This window comes from Lissotriton vulgaris, chromosome 1_1, assembly GCF_964263255.1.
Source record: "Lissotriton vulgaris chromosome 1_1, aLisVul1.2, whole genome shotgun sequence".
NCBI classification, from domain to species: Eukaryota; Metazoa; Chordata; class Amphibia; order Caudata; family Salamandridae; genus Lissotriton; species Lissotriton vulgaris.
In genome coordinates, this window is record NC_141685.1 from 1021636426 (window position 1) to 1021654253 (window position 17828).

The following is a 17828-nucleotide window of genomic DNA, read 5'->3' on the forward strand; positions in this document are numbered from 1 at the left end:
AATTTTGTATTGTTTCATTTGTGTGTTACAATAGTTATCTAAAAATGTGATTTCATTTAATACAATCGGATATGGGAGGTATCAAGAAAGAGATCTGGAGTCAAGCGATACAGAGGAGAATCAGAACCAAAACACTATCCCAGAAGGAGACTGGAGGGCTATCTCAGGTTAAACATCACAGAGGATTGGCGCTGCCCTCTGGGAAATGGTACTCAAGGAGTTTCCGGTCCCATCAACCACCTGCCAGCTATGTTTACATTTTTTTTAAAAGAGCTCTCTCATGTGATATTAAATGCCCATTTCCATATCAGAGGCACATCAATGAACCCTTGCACAGCACGCTTTAGCTTTCTGCGGCTTTGAAGGCGGCAGCGCCTTTGGAGTTGGAAATGCAGAAAAGCGACCATTAAAATCCATTCAACTGTCCTTTGTAGCTGCAGATGTCCCAAGAGCACAGAAGGCCACTGTGCATCTCCTGCCTCCATAACAGATATATCAAAATATAAAATCAGCTCTAGTACTGTCCCCATAGATGGGGAGATGTAATGACAACAAATGCCCGCCTGGGGGCAGACTCAGGTCGTGTTTAACAGTGGGAGGGGAGTAGAGTGCAAGAGCAAACATGCTCGAAGTCAAGAGGGCCCAGATTCGTATTAATACCCCTGCAAGTGGCACACCATCATGCAAGGAAGGTAAAGGCTAGTGTTGTCTCTGTTGGTAAAATGCTGCAGAGAGCAAGCTGGCAGACATCGGAGCATGAAGCTTGCCATGTGGTCATGCACCCTGGGCGGCTCGCTGGGTTTCTGGAGGGAGGAGACACCAGTACCGCAGTGATACTCACGGTCAGATTTATCAACATTTGGCACAGCGCAACAAAGCGAGACAACTTACTGAACTGCGTAAAATGGAGAGAGCACGAACGCACCATAAATACTAACATGTGGTGCATTCCTGCCACATTGGGCTAGTGCACTTGTGGCTGCCACGGTGCCTGTGTTACAAGGGACACCTTCTTGTACAACAACAATCCTCAGAGGCATTTTCCTCTTTCTGTGTTTGCTGCAGAAGTCAGCACACGTAGAAAGAGGGAAAAATGAGGAGAAAGAAAGATATTTCCCCTCGTTATGCCTCACCTGTGAAGGAGTTACATTTTTACGCATTCTGGGAATGCACGAAAAGCCATGATTGACTGCTGGGTTACACCTACGCACCACCTATGGAATGCCTTCCCCATGCAGATTAACGCAAGGGAGCAACTTGCACTGCCTTGTGTTACTCCAGATTTACTGTGCCAAGCAGAGCCAAACAAGATGGTTCTGCATGGCGAAATTAATCTGACTTAAGGGCTTGTGCCACCTTGTGTGACGCAAGGGCAACAAATGCCCTTAATAAATCTGGACCCCAATGTTAAACTACAGTACTGCCTAGGCTGAAATAATGTATGGAAAATAGAGTGCAGTCACAGTAAATATTAGTTGATGTTATTATGTGAAATTACATGAAGTAGCAGTAACACATAGGGACACATTTATTAACATTTGATGCAGTGTAATGTAGCAAGGCAACTTGCTGCACTGCGTCAAATGGAGAGGCAGGAATGCGTCATATCTATCACGATATGGCACATTCTTGCTCTTTCCCTGCGCTGGTGCAATAGTGGCTGCCAGCCACCAAGGCAGGCAGGATGAAAACAAGTTACTTACCTGTAACTTTAGTTCTCCAGTATTGGAAGCTTTCATAGATTCACATGCCTGAATCATTCCCCGTCGTCAAGACGGGAGTCTCCGGTACATAAAAAAGCAATGCTTAGTAGTATAGCAAGCTGAAAAGAGGCCTAGGCCCATTTTCCTTTTGCAACTCATAGCCTTTGTTATGTAAAAAGGCCCAAACTTTTACCTGAACCAATCAGAGCTCCTCACCCTCTAGAACACTCCTGAGAGAACCTTCTGCCCCTCAGATTTTCGCGAACTTGTGCATAAAGAACACTTTCCTGTTAAATCCAAGGTGAGCCTCTCAGGGGAGGAGGGTGGGTGCATGTGAATCTATGAAAGCTTCCAATACTGGAGAACTAAAGTTACAGGTAAGTAACTTGTTTTCTTACTCCAGTATTGGAACTTTCATAGATTCACATGCCTGAATCAGAATAGCGAGCAGTGAGATTACAAAGCACATTTATCTGATACATTTCATAATCATGTAATACAACTTGAAAAGACCAAGCATAACATGTAAAATGTGACTTTGTGAAACAAAAGAAATTACGGATGGAGGGATGGAAAGAAGGCTCACCGTTACTGGATGATATTCCGCAGTACCGCCTCTCCCACCACCGCATCCGACTCTGCGGCTGCCTCTAAGCAGTAGTGCATGGTAAGGTGTACGTAAATGCCCAGGTCGCTGCTCGGCAGATATCCTGGATTGGCACTCCTCCAAATAGTGCAGTGGATGTGGCCACTGCCCTCGTGGAATGAGCACAAACTCGTGCATTTAGAGGTTTTCCAGAAGCTTGATGACAGTAGACAATTGCAATGGAAATCCATCTGGCAATTCCCCTCTTTGATAAAGGGAAACCTTTCCTGGGTGCGCTGAAAGCGACGAAGAGCTGAGAAGATTTGCGAAAGCTCTTAGTTTCCTTCAAGTAGAACTTCATACATCTTTGAACGTCTAGTGAGTGTAACACTCTTTCCACCGGTGTTGACAGATGAGGAAAGAAACGTTTTAACACCAACTGCTCATTTAGATGAAAATCAGTTGGCACTTTCGGAATGAATTTCGGATTAGTCCTAAGAATCATTCTATCTTCCTGAAACTGTAAGAAAGGCTCCTGAATAGTGAGCGCTTGCAGTTCCCCATCTCTTCTCGCTGAAGTTAGTGCAATGAGAAGAGCCACTTTCCAGAACAAGAACTTAAGGTCCGCTCTGTGTATCGGCTCAAACGGTGGTTTCATCAATTGTGACAGTACTATATTGAGATTCCATAGCGGTGGTGGAGGCTTTACTGGAGTAAAGACCCTGAATAAACCATTCATAAACTGTTTGATGATCCTTGATGACCATAAGGACGGGCCCAATGAAGACCTCTTGTAGCGGGATAAAGCAGCCAAATGCACCTTGATGGAAGCGTGTGCCAATCTGACTTCGCCAACAGCAGAATGTAAGGTATAATCTGATGCAGCGCAGTAGTAAGAGGGTGAGTGTCATACCTCTTACACCACAGACAAAACCTCTTCCATTTCATCCTATAGGTTTTGTTGGTACTGTCCGCTCTAGCTTTGGACAGGATACTCCTACATTCGTGTGAGATGTTTAGATGACTAAACTCACAGTGTTCAGGAGAAAGGCTGCTAATTGCAAGGATTTCGGGTCTGGATGGAGCACCTGACCTCTGGACAATGTCAACAGTGATGGAATTGGTTGCAGCCGAACTGGACGGTCCTCTGACAGCAGCAGGAGTTCCGTGAACCAGTGTTGTCTGGGCCACCACAGGGCTATTAGGATCAGCCTGCACTGCTCTTTCTTGATCTTCACCAGTACGCGGGGGAGCAGAAGAATGGGAGGAAAACCGTAGGCAAAGGCGCCGGACCATGCCATGGAAAGCGCATTACCCCAAGATCCCTTCTGGGGAAGCCAGCTTGCGAAGCACCAGCATTTCCTGTTCTCTCTTGTGGCGAAGAGGTTCACTATTGGTGTTCCCCACCTTTGAAAGATGCTGTCCAGGGTCCCCTGGTCCAGCTACCATTCGTGGCAGGATGATTTGAGCCTGCTGAGAGTATCCGCCTTGACATTTTGATCTCCTGGGAGATGTTCTGCTGACAATGATATTCCTTGCTGAAGAGCCCATTCTCATATCTCCTGGGCCTCCTGAGATAGGGAGAGAGATCTGGTTCCTCCCTGCTTGTTTTAATAGTGCATCGCCGTAGTGTTGTCTGTTCTTACCAACATCGGTGAACTTCGTATTCATGATAGGAAGGCTTGTAATGCTAGGCGGATCGCCCTGAGTTCCAGTAGATTTATGTGTAATTGCTGTTCGTGTATCTTCCAATGACCGCTGACTTGAAGGTCCTGAAGGAAAGCTCCCCATCCTTCTAGGGATGCATCTGTCGTCACCACTAATGGAGCCGCTCGTGAAAGAAAGGTCAGACCCTGAGATACATTTTCTTTTTGTGTCCACCATGCCGCTGCCTGAACCATAACTGGTGTCATCGAAGGATCCCTCTGCTTGACGCCACTGAAGATCGATCTGTTCTTGCCATGGGCGCATCCTTAGTCTGCAGTGAGGCACGAGGGGAATGCAAGATGACATCATGCCCAGCAAGGATTTGTACCTGCGGACTGAAAAAAACTTTCTTTTTACAAAGTCTTGGAAGAGAGACACGATCTTCAATTGCCTTTCTTCGGAGGGAAACGCCTTGTTGCAGTCCATGTCTAGTATTGCTCCCAGGAATGTGATCACTCTTGCTGGTTGAAGGTTTGATTTCCCTTCGTGTAGAGTCAAACCCAGTTTGGCAAACAAATCTATGCAGGCCTGTGTTGACGCCCTGGCTTGAGCTTTCGATGGTGCTTTGACTGACCAGTCGTCGAGGTAAGGAAATATTTGATGTTTTTGCTTCCTTAACACAGCCGCCACTGGAGCCAGGCACTTTGTGAACACTTGTGGTGCTGACTTTAGGCCGAATGGCAGTACCTTGAATTGATAATGTCTTCCGGCTACCTAGAACCGAAGGTACTGTCTGTGTGCGGGATGGATCGGCACGTGGAAATACGAGTCTTGTAGGTCTAATGTAGTCATATGATCTCCTGGGTTCAATAACAGAAGGATGTCCTGTAGAGACACCATCCTGAAAGATTGCTGTTTGAGATAGGTATTTAAGGATCTGAGATCCAGAATGGGACGCCATTGGAGCTTGTTTTTCTTGATAAGAAAAAAACGGGAGTAAAACCCCTTGTTTTCTTGGGCATTCGGTACCGGTTCTATTGCTCCCTTTCGAAGCAATGTCCGAATTTCCTGTTGAAGTTGAGGTAGATGGTTGGCTCTCTGATGCCTCGGTGGCGAACAAGGGGGCATTTGAAGAAATTCAAGGGTGTGACCGAATTGTACAATTTTGAGGACCCATTGGTCCGTTGTTATTTTCCGCCATTTCTGAAAATGGTGAGCAACCTTTCCACCCAGGGGAGCACATGATCTCTGGAATGTTGACAGAGCCGAAAGATGGAGGTTGTCATTGCCGTCGGGTGTTGTCCTTCCCCTGACGGCCACCCCTTCCTCTTGGGGCTGATTTAGTATATCCTCCTGATTGTCGCTGATTGTACTGACGGTAGGGCTGCGAAGAGACAGAATAAGAGGAATATTTCCCTTGTTGATATCCTCCTCTATACGAGGACTGCCCTCTACCTCTGGAGCCATGAAAAGGTGTTTTTCTGTACTGCAGTGTTCCCAAAGCCTTTGCAGTATCGGTATCCTTCTTGATACTCTGCAGAGTATCATCAATATGCTTCCCAAATAGATCTTCTCCATTGAATGGGAGGTCTAGAATCTTGTTCTGAACTTCCGGCCTAAAAGCCGTTGCTCATAGCGCAGTCTATGACTTCAGCCTAAGTCTTTTCCCCTTCCAGGAGAATCTTCCTGGCCTCCTGCTTCTCTGGTTCCGGCACCTGGTTAATGTATGGAGACAGGTCACACCACATTTGCCTGTCGTACCATCCCATGATAGCGAGGGCAATAGCGGCTTTAACCAGCAGCGCCGACATTAAGGCAAAACGTTTTCCTGCGTTATCCAGTCTTCTGCCCTCTCTGTCTGGAGGTGTTGTGAATGGAGCAGATTGGTTTCTGGACTTCTGCTGTGCCGCCTGAGTAATTACAGATTTCGGCTTGGGATGACCCAAAAGACAAGCTTGTGCATCTATAGGTGCCTTATACTTTTTGTCTAATCTGGCCAGAACCGGTGTCACCGTAGCTGGCGTCTCCATGACCTTCAATCCTTCCTCCCAAATATGACTCACGATAGGCAAGGATCGCACAGATTTGTGATACGAATCCTTGAAGTCGTATAAAAAGCATTCCGCTTTATCCTCAGTCATGGTGAGTGCAAACCTCTTAGTGGCTCTTTCTATTAGATTATGAAAACCACCAATGTCCTCCGGTGGAGAATCTACTGGCTTTGGCATAGGAGTTGAAGGTGAGGGGATGAGATAGTCATTCCACTCTACACTTGGCTCCGCAATCTCTCCATCCTCGTGGTCATCATCCGAGGTATCGTGTTGCGACGTTGGTGGTGGAGACCTAGCAGTAGGCTCTGGCAAAATTTCTCTCCTACGCACTGGCGTCCCTGGTACAGACCGTGGACGTGGAATAGCCTCTGGATTTTCCTGAGTGGCTGGAGCCGTTGGATATCTTCTTCTATAATCCTCCGACATACCCTGGAGGTCTTTCAACAAAGAGGATGGTACACTTGTCATCTTCTCACGCTGCTGTTGGTGATATTGGTGCTATTCTTGGGGATGCTCTTGAAAACCCCCATATTCTTCCTTAGAATCGACCTCCTGGTACTTGACCTGTAATTGCAAAGGGCTACTCGCAAAACCATAAGGATCCTCGTCATCCCCTTCCTCCGAATCTTCCTCCTCCAACAGGTGAGATGGAACCAATGGAGACACTTTGCTTGGCGATGTAACCTCTGGTGTTATAGGCTTTTTCTAGGGTACCAATCTTTTCTCTGGTGTCTTTTCCGTCGCCGACGAGCCCGTCGACGAGATCCCCATTGTCGACCAAGTTATCGTCGTCGAGGCCACCGTCGACGTTGTAGTCACAGTTGACGCTGTCCTCGTCGACGCTCCGGCCATGGTCGTCATCGATGCTGCCATCGTCAACGCTGTCGTCGTCGACGCTGTCGTCGTCGACGCTGCCGTCGGCGCTGAAGATACAGCAACGCTTGTCGACACCTTCATCACCGACGAAACCGTCAACGATATTACCGTCGATGGTGAAATCGTCGACGCTGTCTTCTCATCAGCTTTTACTTCTTTTCTCGTCGACGACGTTGATGGTTTTTTCGTCGACGATGACATCTTTTTCGTCAACGGTCCCGTCGACAGCGCTGAAACACTTCCTTTCTCCTCAGAAGGCGCAGAGGAAGTTCTCTTGATGGCAACCTTGACTCCTTGAGGCGATTATGGAGGTTCTGAGGCTGACTTTTCCTGCTTTACCTCAGAAGCAGAACCCTGTTTCCCCTTAGCTTTACCTGAAGGGGATTTTGAGGGACTGCGCCCGGAAGACCCTGGAGTGGTCTTTTTTGGGGCCTTCTCAGGTCTTTCTCCTGAGGAATGTGTCTGAGGAGACCTATTTCTCTTTTGAGATCTCTTAGACAATACAGACTCTTCCTCACTCTCACTTGAGAGGATTTCCTTCCTTGCCTTCACCTTCTGGAGCCAAATCAGCAGCCTTCCCTCACGATCCCTCAGGTTTTATTTGAAAAGGTTCGACATACCTTACAATCTGCTGCCTTATTGTCTGGATATAGGCAGTATATGCAATCCTTGTGAGGGTCATCTGTATAAAGTCTCTTCTTAGAGCAGGTGGAACAAGCTCTATATAATCCCCTTTTCTCCGTCTCAGACATGTAGATGAATAAGGAATTCCAATAAGAAGAAATCAGAAGATGAGAGACCTCAAATCTCAGTCCAAATACTGTAAAAGTAAATAGTTTGAGCAGAGCTCAAAGGAGACTCCCTAGCACAACGTGCGGTAGAAAATCTGAGGGGCAGAAGGTTCTCTCAGGAGTGTTCTAGAGGGTGAGGAGCTCTGATTGGTTCAGGGAAGTTTGGGCCTTCTTGCATAACAAAGGCTATGGGTTGCAAAAGGAAAATGGGCCTAGACCTCTTTTCAGCTTGCTATATTACTAAGCATTGCTTTTTTATGTACCGGAGACTCCCGTCTCGATGAGGGGGAATGATTCAGGCATGTGAATCTATGAAAATTCCAATACTGGAGTAATGTTGTTATACAGAAAGGGACGCCTTCCAGCACAACAACAATCCTCTAAGGGGCTTTCCCCTTTTTTGTGTGTATGCTGCAGAATGAAGCACATCTATAAAGGGGAGGAAATGAGAAGAAATAAACATATTTCTCCTCGTTATGCCTTCACTGTGAAGGCATAGCATTATGACGCATTCCCAGACGTATTAGTGTCAGTCAAACTGGGAATGCACTAAATACCATGGCTGGATGGGTGGGAAAACCACAGTAGCGTAGCAAGGGGGGTTGGACTGCTCCGGGTGGCACATGTTTTGGGGGTGGCTGCCTCCTCCTGCTCTTACCTACCGTCTCGGGGCGGCGATCACTCCCCCTCTATATTGCGGTCGTTGCGGACGGCAATTGCTGCGGAATCTCGCCAGCACCCCTACCCCGGCTCTTCAATGCCTCCGCCTTGGGGCGGAAAATGCAGGGACCACCACGGGTAGCCATAGGGCTAGCTACTCCACAGGAAAACCCAAGCTCCAGCCATGGAACGCCTTCTCAGGCAGAGAAAAGCAAAGCAGCAACTTGTGCTGCCTTGTATTCCTCCAGAGTCGCTCTGTGTGGCATCGTAAATCACACTTAAGGGTTTGCGTTGCTCTTGTGTCACCTTGCGAGATGCAAGGTCAATGCAAGCCTTAGTAAATCTGGACCTAGCGTCCAGTTACAGTAAGGCATTGGCTGATGACTTCAAAAGAGCTGAATGAGGGCAGGCAGTGAGTGGCACCTTATCTGCACTGACTTCTTCGCATTGAGTAAAAGATCAGAGTGGGGCACTCAGACACCAATGCACCAGTGGCCAATCACAGTTTGGCATAAACTAAGCGGGCAGATTGTGTAGTAGACACTGCAGTTGATGATCAGGCAGAACGTGAATATGGCTCCGGCTGAGGTCCTAGATTGCGCAGGCAGGCTGTTCAAATTTCTTGAAGGAGCAAAGAGATTGTTAGGCAGTGCTGCCGGGGGGCTAAGCAACATACAGCACTGACTGAGGTCCCGGGTGGAGCAGGCAGTGACTGGACAGCAGGGTCATCTATTGCCTCGGGTCAAGACGGAACAGAAATAATACGCAGAGGCAGACAGACTGATGAATGGCCTGGCTGAGCCGTGGGAGAGCAGATACACACAAGGACAGCCGAGACATGCGATGGCCGGCAGGAGGATGAATTAACCTCAGTGTTCTCAGAGAGGACAGACACACACTGGTGCAGAGCTGTGTGATTTATGACTCTTACCCTAAAGCGGGGAGCGGGGTGGTTCAGGTGCCGCTTAACTCCCAGATGCAATGAGAACTAATGCTTGGGCCATGTTGTGTCATCTAAAAAGGAACCGCTGAAAATCTAGCCTTGATGGAAACCCATAATATTTCTTTTCACACAGTTTTAAGGCCCAGATGAGCAGCATCTTAAAGGCAGTGTGCTTAGTGAACTATTCAAATGTGTGACGACTAAGCAGTGTGTGTGTATGCTGAGGGCCTCCACGCTGTACGTCACTGACTGACGCACTACACCTAATTCCTCCAGCACGATCTAACACGGGTTGGGCAATAGTCACAGCAACCCATGGTGCCTAGCTGCTCTGAGCCAACCCTTACCACTTTTGTAGCCCACCCTGAGGGCAGCCATCACATCTGCGGTCAGCAGTGGTGGGGTTGCAGACAGATACTGCAGTTCTCATCTGATCCCAAGGACCTTAACCTCTGCAGTTGACCATTTGCATGTTGCACCAGTGCCCTCTCCTGGCCTCATTACTACCTTGCCTAGAAATGAGCTGGTCATTAGCACGAAAGTGCCAGAGGAGTGGGTGGAAGACATCTTTACTATCGACGATTCATCTGCCACAAAAAAAGGAGATGCCCAACATCTCTGCTCATTTGTCAGAGCTGGAGTTGCCAGAAGAATAAGAAAAAAAAGCCAATTAATGCAACAATGCTTAACTCAGACACATGGCCAACGTGGTGAGAAGGCAGCGGGTGGACATGTGCTCCACTCAACACTGATGTTTCCCCTCATGGGCGCTATTGTAATTACGGCCGTATGCTGAGATTTTTAAAAACCCATGTTACATGACGAGCTGGGCTCGTCATCAGCGTGCGAGGAGGCTACACCATGACGAGCCCAGCTCGTCATGAGCGTGGACATGGTGCAGCAGGTAAGAGGAGCCTTATAAAAGGCAGCTCTACGGATGAATCAGCTCAAAGCCATGCACAATATAACGAATGCTGCCCTGATTAGCATTCAGTGAGAACTGTCTGAATCCCACCCTCAAAACTTCGGGCCAAGCGCACAAATACATTGTACTAAAGGCCGTTTCTGCACAGTGTGACTATATGCAGCTGGAAATCTTTTTAAACAGGCCATGCCAGTATCGCTGTGCCTTAAACATCCTAAAAACCTTTGCTCATACATTATTATTTTAAAAATCTGACATTAGTATGAACTGCTATTGTTGAATGCATCGATGGAATTATAATGCTTAACCTGGAACTTTTTGTGCCTATAGAGAACACAAGGATCATACCTATAATTTCTCCATTAATGCTATGAACCTTTGTAAGTGAGTAAAAACAAAATATGCTTGATATGATCTATAATTGAGTATTTTTGACACCTAGGGGGGCGATTACAATGCGGCCCGGAAAGGCTCAGAGCGTCAGTCAGTGCCTTTCCAGGCCACATCTCGGTTTAATTTACGACCGCCGCATTACAATGCTGGCTGTAAGAAATTAAACCAGACGGTCATTCAGGCTGGCTTCCGATTGGCTCAAGGAGCCCGCCGGCATATCGAAGGGCAGCCAATAATCCCGAAGGATTACGATACTGGGTCTCCGGCAGGCTTTCCATGTCAGGCTTTGATATGGAAAGCCTGTCGGAAAGTAAGTATGGGGGTCCCTATAAGGGCCTCCTTGCCTTAGCGGTCTACAGTTGGGGGCAGAGGGGGCATCTATGGTGCGCACCCTGAGGTGCCTGCCACAAGGTGTAGGGATGAACACAGACTTCCATTCCTCTATGGAAGCTTGTGTGACGGCCTGTTTACGGCCGTAACATGAGCTCCTATAGAGGAAAGGGAGTATGCCATCGAACAGTGTTCGGTCGCATCATGCTGAGGTGGTCGTGACCACCAATCGAAGGTCGAATGGTCCCTTTTCCGAGACAGTGTTTGGTAGGCAGAAGTCCGCCTGGCATCGTAATAGGCCCCCAAGTGAATTCTTTATCATCATTAAATGAAGGTGAATTGACTGGTATTAGATTCCTGATAAATTATGCATGGTCTTCTTTTGCCTTCGCTTTCATTAAATCCTCTATCTGATCTCTTCTTTTCATATAGAAAGGTTTTGTAAAGTTTCGATGGTAGTAAGGTGAAAAATGTAATTATATAAATAAATCTTCACAAAAATTGAAAAGAGAATTACAGTAGAGTGCGTCTTTAATGCTTGCAATTTGAGGTAATAAGGCAGGCAGTTTGAAGTGGTGGATAAGGAGGCAAATACTCTGTGGTGTCAGATTCTGCTTGAGTGAACGTAGCCAGAGGTACTGGTGTGATACAGGGTTGTTTCATATCTGGAGAGGTGGAGGATGATAAGTATAAGAAGGAGGAGGGGTGTTTTATAGAAGAACAGGAGAAGGTAAACTTAGTGCGAGGGAGAAGCTACATGAGTGGGCGGTGAAAGAATATAGCTTTAGAGAGATATAGGCATCCGGCTTGGACGTTAAGGATAGAAAAATTAGTAAGCAGAGAAGTTGCTAGTCACATTTGGAGAAAAGGGAAAAAGTAGACAGTAATAGTAGAGGGAAAGTTAGGCTCTTGAGGGGTGGTAAAAAGGAATATCAAGGTGAATTTTCGTGTAAAACATTTAATAGGACTTATAGACCAAGGTTTCCGGATACCTTAGAATGTAGATGTTGGATTTTAGAGTAGTATCTCTTTCCTCACTGGCCTGAAAATGGCAATTCTTTTTACCTAAGTGGCCAGCACCCTTTTGTGTGACTGGTTTCCAAAGCTCAATTTACCTTGTACCCCAGGTAGGCAAGTAGCATTGTCTCGGAGAAGCTGATCAAGGCCACCAGCACCTGTAAAAAAACAAGGCAAGTAAATGAATGGGTGAATAAATGGGTGGATGAATAAGAACATGCACACAGGGCAGAGTAAGGCATGTAGGCGCTTTTCTGTGATAACTTAGCTTCAATGGAATCTACCTTTAAGCCACAGAGGAATATCTAGTCCCTAATACCCTTCACTAAATAGTGCTTTATCGAGAAATACTGAGTGCCCTAGTAACTTATTGAAGGATATTTGTCTAATGAAGCCCTGAGAGGTATAAACTGCCATTTTAATATGCTCACTTCCCGGAGTTAGTCCAGCCCATATTAGGGTTAGATAGATAAGTGGGGTGATGAGCCTGTGGGAAAGATATGTATGGAACCTGCTGCATACTATCTGGGCTGACTTTCCTTTAATCATTCAAAGGTTAACAAAATGAGCACCATTGGCCTACAGAGTGCACACTAGTATGTACAGGGTGCACGTTAACAAATACAACTGCTGGACTCTGGCAGGCATACGTCTCAAATCATATGGAAGGCCTATGCCAGACCATATACTGAATCAGACACCATGAACGGTGCCATGACCCTTCTCAAACAAACCTGATACAAACCAGGTGGACTTGTACAGACAGGGTGAATGAATAAATAATAAGACACCATATTGCAGAATGTGGCTACCATGGCACCCAGCGTCAGCATGGAGTTGTCGGGCATGCCTTTCGCATGTGTCACCATACATACACCAAGAACCAAGAGAAAGGGATCTCGACTTTATATCATTCAATTTAACATTTACAAAAATGACCAAACAAAGTAAATAAATTGATCATAAAAATATGTTTCATTCGATATAATCAGGAATTACTTAGCAAAAAATTGTTCAAACTAGTAAACATGCTGCTATATACACAGAAAAAATACGATATTATAGGTAGACACAACATTACTGAACATAAGTGAACACCATATGGGCAAAATAATGCCATGTGGGTAATATTTGTTATTGGAAAAATACAAGTTACAGTTTTCTTTTTAAGAAGGGTGATGGCACGAAGATGCTACTCAATTAAGCATCAATAAACCGTACATGTAGCTAATCAAATATTGTCAATGGGAAGGCTGCACAGGTATCATTAGGGAAACATCACAATATATTCTTTTGATCTGTTCCTGTCAGTTTCCTGGAATAGATTTGGCACTTGTTTCGACCCTTGAATATTGCAGGGTCTCATCATGGCAGGGAATTAATAGGCCTTTCTTGAGATACTGGGAATCCCATTATCCTTAGTGTGCCAAGCACACAGCTTTGGAAGCAGAAAATGCTGCTGCTTCCTACAATTCAAGTTGATCCAATTTACTCCACTTTACAAAACGCCCCAAAAGCTTTAGGCAACTGGAATATCCTCCCCCACACACTGCTCTTACTGTGTACCTACTATGATAGCCTTTAGATATCCATAGACTAATACACATCTCAAGAAATACTTACCGGTTTCCTACTGCATGAAACATATTTTTATGATCAATAAATTAACTGTTGTATAAATACTGAATCGAATGATATACACAGAAGGTTCCTTTCTCTTGGTTCTCATTGTTAATAGTCTAATCTTGAGTGTTGTATGGACCCACCCCTTCCCCTTGCTGGGATTAGGTGTACTATTAAACATACACCAGCACCCCAAGCATGCTAATGCATGGAAGCAATAAACACCAAGGGGCCGATTCCGATTCGGGAAAAACCACTCCTAATAGCCGTTCGGAGCGTTTTTCCCGTACGAATCGTACCCTGCAACGTCCCCCGTACGTACGACGAAGTACGATTCGTACCAGGAGCTGTACTCCGTACGAGTCGTACAGAAACCGTACGACTCTAATCTCCGTACGATTCTCCCTCAGAAACCGCTGTACACAACATCTGTACAGTTCGCGGCTGGTTTTTACGACCCAACAAGTACGATACGTGTCGGGTACGCAGTGTACGACCCTTTTTCTGCGGGAGCTGAAAACAGCTGTAAAAGCAGTGTTTGCGCCGAAACAGGTACGGAACGCCCCCCCCGGGTATGGTGCGTACCCCCCATGATCACAGGGGTACGCACCGTACCCCTGCAATCATGGGGTGTACGAGCCGTACCCCATGTACGATGGGTGTACGAGCCGTACCCCATATACGATGGGTGTACGAGCAGTACCCCATGTACGATGGGTGTACCCATCGTACATGGGGTACGGCTCGTACACCCATCGTACATGGGGTACGGCTCATACACCCCATGACCGCAGGGTTATGCACCGTACCCCAGCGATCATGGGGTGTACAGACCGTATGGTGAGTATGTGTTTGTGTGCTTTTCCGTACAACTCGCCCTTACCTGACGTGGACCGTACGAATAGCGTCCTCATACCCCGGTCCGGATCGTACTCGTCGGGTCGTACGGCATGTGTACGAGTCGTACGGCATGTGTACGAGTCATACGGTTCACGGTTTCAGCCTTGCAATACGTACGGATCGCGAGGATTCGGACGGATTCACGGAATACGGATCGTACTACGTGACACGGACGGACGGGTACGATTCGTACGGAGAGGGTTCCAGATACAAATCGTACGGACGTTTTTTTCCCTGAATCGGAATCGACTCCTTAGTCTTAATAGATGCTGTACGCGAAGGTCTATCTGTGGGGGGTGTCACATAGGGCACAGGGATCTTGATACATTAGGAGCAATCCCATTTGACAATCCATCAACTAAGCAGTATAACGAACATCAAACTGTCAGGATTCTGCCATCTGCCACTAGGTGTCATTCACAATGACCTTTTGAAAACCAGCCTTTATATCAGAAAAGGACAGTATACACAGCTTCACTTGGAAAATGTACTTTTGCCGCAATTACCTGTCCAGGTTTCCGTCCCACATCCCTGATGTATATGGCCCTTGTAGTTCCCTCTGTCATCGGTCCCTTCCAAAATCATTTCCTGATGGTGGCTCTGTGTTCCCTAGCCTGGCTCCTGGAACCTACAGTTCTTCTGACTCTCATATATCTGTATTCTAGACCACTTTCGGCTCTGATCCAACCTCCATTTCAGGCTTTCCTATTCCATGTCTTATGTTTACTGCTTTCCCTGGTGTTCCCGTTTATGAACCCCAGTTCAGCCCTCACTACATTGGAGGTTCCCTGACTCCTTGCACCTGGCCCTCTCCTTGCTCCTCTCCTTGCTCCTGTGTGCCTCCCCTGAGCCTCCGGTTATTTCAACCTGGTGAGCACAGAGTGCAGGGCTCTCAACTGACTTGGTTGTTAGGCCTCCTCATGCTCTGTCTCATTCCTGTTGCTGCTGCATTCCATGATTCCCCTTTGATTCAGTTTCTATGGCTTGCTTTCTTGCCTCTCTGTTTCTAGAGTTGTAATTGCTTCTTATTTTAGAAGAAAAGGAACGTTCAAAAGTCCATCCTTGATTTGTCTTTCTAAACGTCAAAGAATAATACTGTTCATTCCTTAACTAGCATCACTCCATTCAAAATGATAATTAAGGAATGAACAGTATAATTCTTTGAACTTTGGAAAGACAAATCAAGGATGGCCTTTTACACACTCCTTTTTTTCTAAAATTGGATTTTGCATGAACGTGGCCCTGGGGCAGTGTGACCTCTTAAAGTTGAGCGTGAGAGTATGATAATGGAATTGTCCTGATATTACACCAGTGCGCCCTTGTTCTTAGCTCACACTGTCAGTTGCAGAGTTCTGGTTTGCTTCTTATTTTGATTGCCCTCTTCCTGTTTAGTCCTGTTACATGTAGACTACGTGCCTTATGTTCGATCTATTCCAGTCCTGAACCCGACTTTTATTCCAGTCCTGCTTTCCGGAATCAAAAATTCCTGTTGCTGTGTTTTCCTTGCCTTAAATTCTGTGTATTCCAGCCCTATACCAGATATTGATTCCAGTCCTTATTTTCCAAGAGCCCAGTTCCTGTTTCTGTGCTCCATCCACTATTTCCCCTTGTCTTCTTGTCCACTTATAATATAAGCTTGATTGTCTTTACTACCAGGGGTGCTAGATAAATTCCACAGCTTGTTTCTCTGGCAAAGAGAACCACCCATGCTAAGTGTGCCTCCTCAAACTCCGTGAGATTAATCTGCTTCTTGCTTTCTGTAAGAGCCTTTCACTTCACAGAGAGATGTCTACCTAAGGGGCATACAAATGAATGTCTGACATAATATCGACAGACAGAATATCGAAATACAAAAATATCGGCACAAAAATATCGACATCAAAAATATCAGAGTCATATCTTCATAAAGGTAAGTACAAAAAAATCGAAAAAATAATATCGTAGTACAAAAATATCGAAATTAAAAATATCGTTTTTTTAAATGTATTAATAATAATGTAAAAATAATTTTAAAATACATATAATTTTACAAATATTAAATAAAAATATTAAAACAAAATTAAAACTAATACATATACATTTAAAATAAATAAAACACTTAATAATTTAATGTAATTTTTTTTATTTCATTTCATTGATTTAATGTAAAAAAAAATTATTTTTACCCTGTACCCCAAAAACCCCAAACTGACCCTGAACCCTAAAAATATCCCTGTACCCCAAAAACCCAAAACTGACCCTGAACCCTAAAAATATCCCTGTACCCCAAAAACCCAAAACTGACCCTGAACCCTAAAAATAGCCCTTTACCCAAGAACTGAAAACTGACCCTGAACCCTAAAAATACCCCTTTACCCAAAAACTGAAAACTGACCCTGAACCCTAAAAATACCCCTTTACCCAAAAACTGAAAACTGACCCTGAACCCTAAAAATACCCCTTTACCCAAGAACTGAAAACTGACCCTGAACCCTAAAAATACCCCTTTACCCAAAAACTGAAAACTGACCCTGAACCCTAAAAATACTCCTTTACCCAAAATTAATTAATATTATTTAATTACCAATTAATTATTAATTAACAATAACAATAAAGTAAATATATTAGCACATTAGCTGTAATTAATTTAATTTAATAATTAATATTATTTTTCCCAATTAATTAATTAAGAATAACAAAAAATTATATATAAAAAATACTCTAATTAATGTAATTAACTAATTAATATTAATTAATTACCAACTAATTAATAATTAAAAATATGTACAAAATTATATTAATTAATTAACTAATTAATATAAATTAATTACCAATTAGTTATTAATTAAAATATGTACAAACATATATTAATTAATTAATTATTATTAAATTCCCACCCTATTCCCCTATAAACCCATAACCCGGCACAGAACATATTTATCAAGTAATCCAAATTAATTCTCAATTAATTAATTAATAATTCCTACTAATTAATAATTAATTTAACATAATTAATACTTCCCACCCTATTCCCCTATAAACCCACAACCCGCTACAGTAGTAAAAGACAATATTTAATTAAATTACATTAAAAAATAAATAATAAAACATAATAAATACAATATAATATACACTAAATTTATTTAAAAATTGATATTAGTAACATCGAAGTTATTTATTTCGATATTATTGACATCGATATTTAAAACTTCGATATTACTGATATCATACTAATATCGATATTAAGACTGTCGATATTACTTACCTTCGATATTTTGTCCCATCGATATTTAAACTTCGATATAATTGTATATCGAAATTCAAAACTCGATATTTTGTCTGTGTACCCATACAAATGATCATTTCTGATAGTTTATCTTTCGTCTCCCTTGTCCCCCTTTGTT

At 44.5% G+C, this 17828-nt stretch overlaps 1 protein-coding gene across 1 annotated transcript in view; it reads right to left on the reverse strand.

The window, feature by feature from the left end:
• LOC147748440 (potassium channel subfamily T member 2-like) overlaps positions 1 to 17828 on the reverse strand; it is an 834500-nt gene that overhangs the window by 788515 nt on the left and 28157 nt on the right. The window contains exon 6 of the mRNA XM_086928190.1: positions 12021 to 12080. Within this exon, the coding sequence (XP_086784316.1) occupies positions 12021 to 12080 (60 nt within the window). The remainder of the gene's footprint in view (positions 1 to 12020; positions 12081 to 17828) is intronic.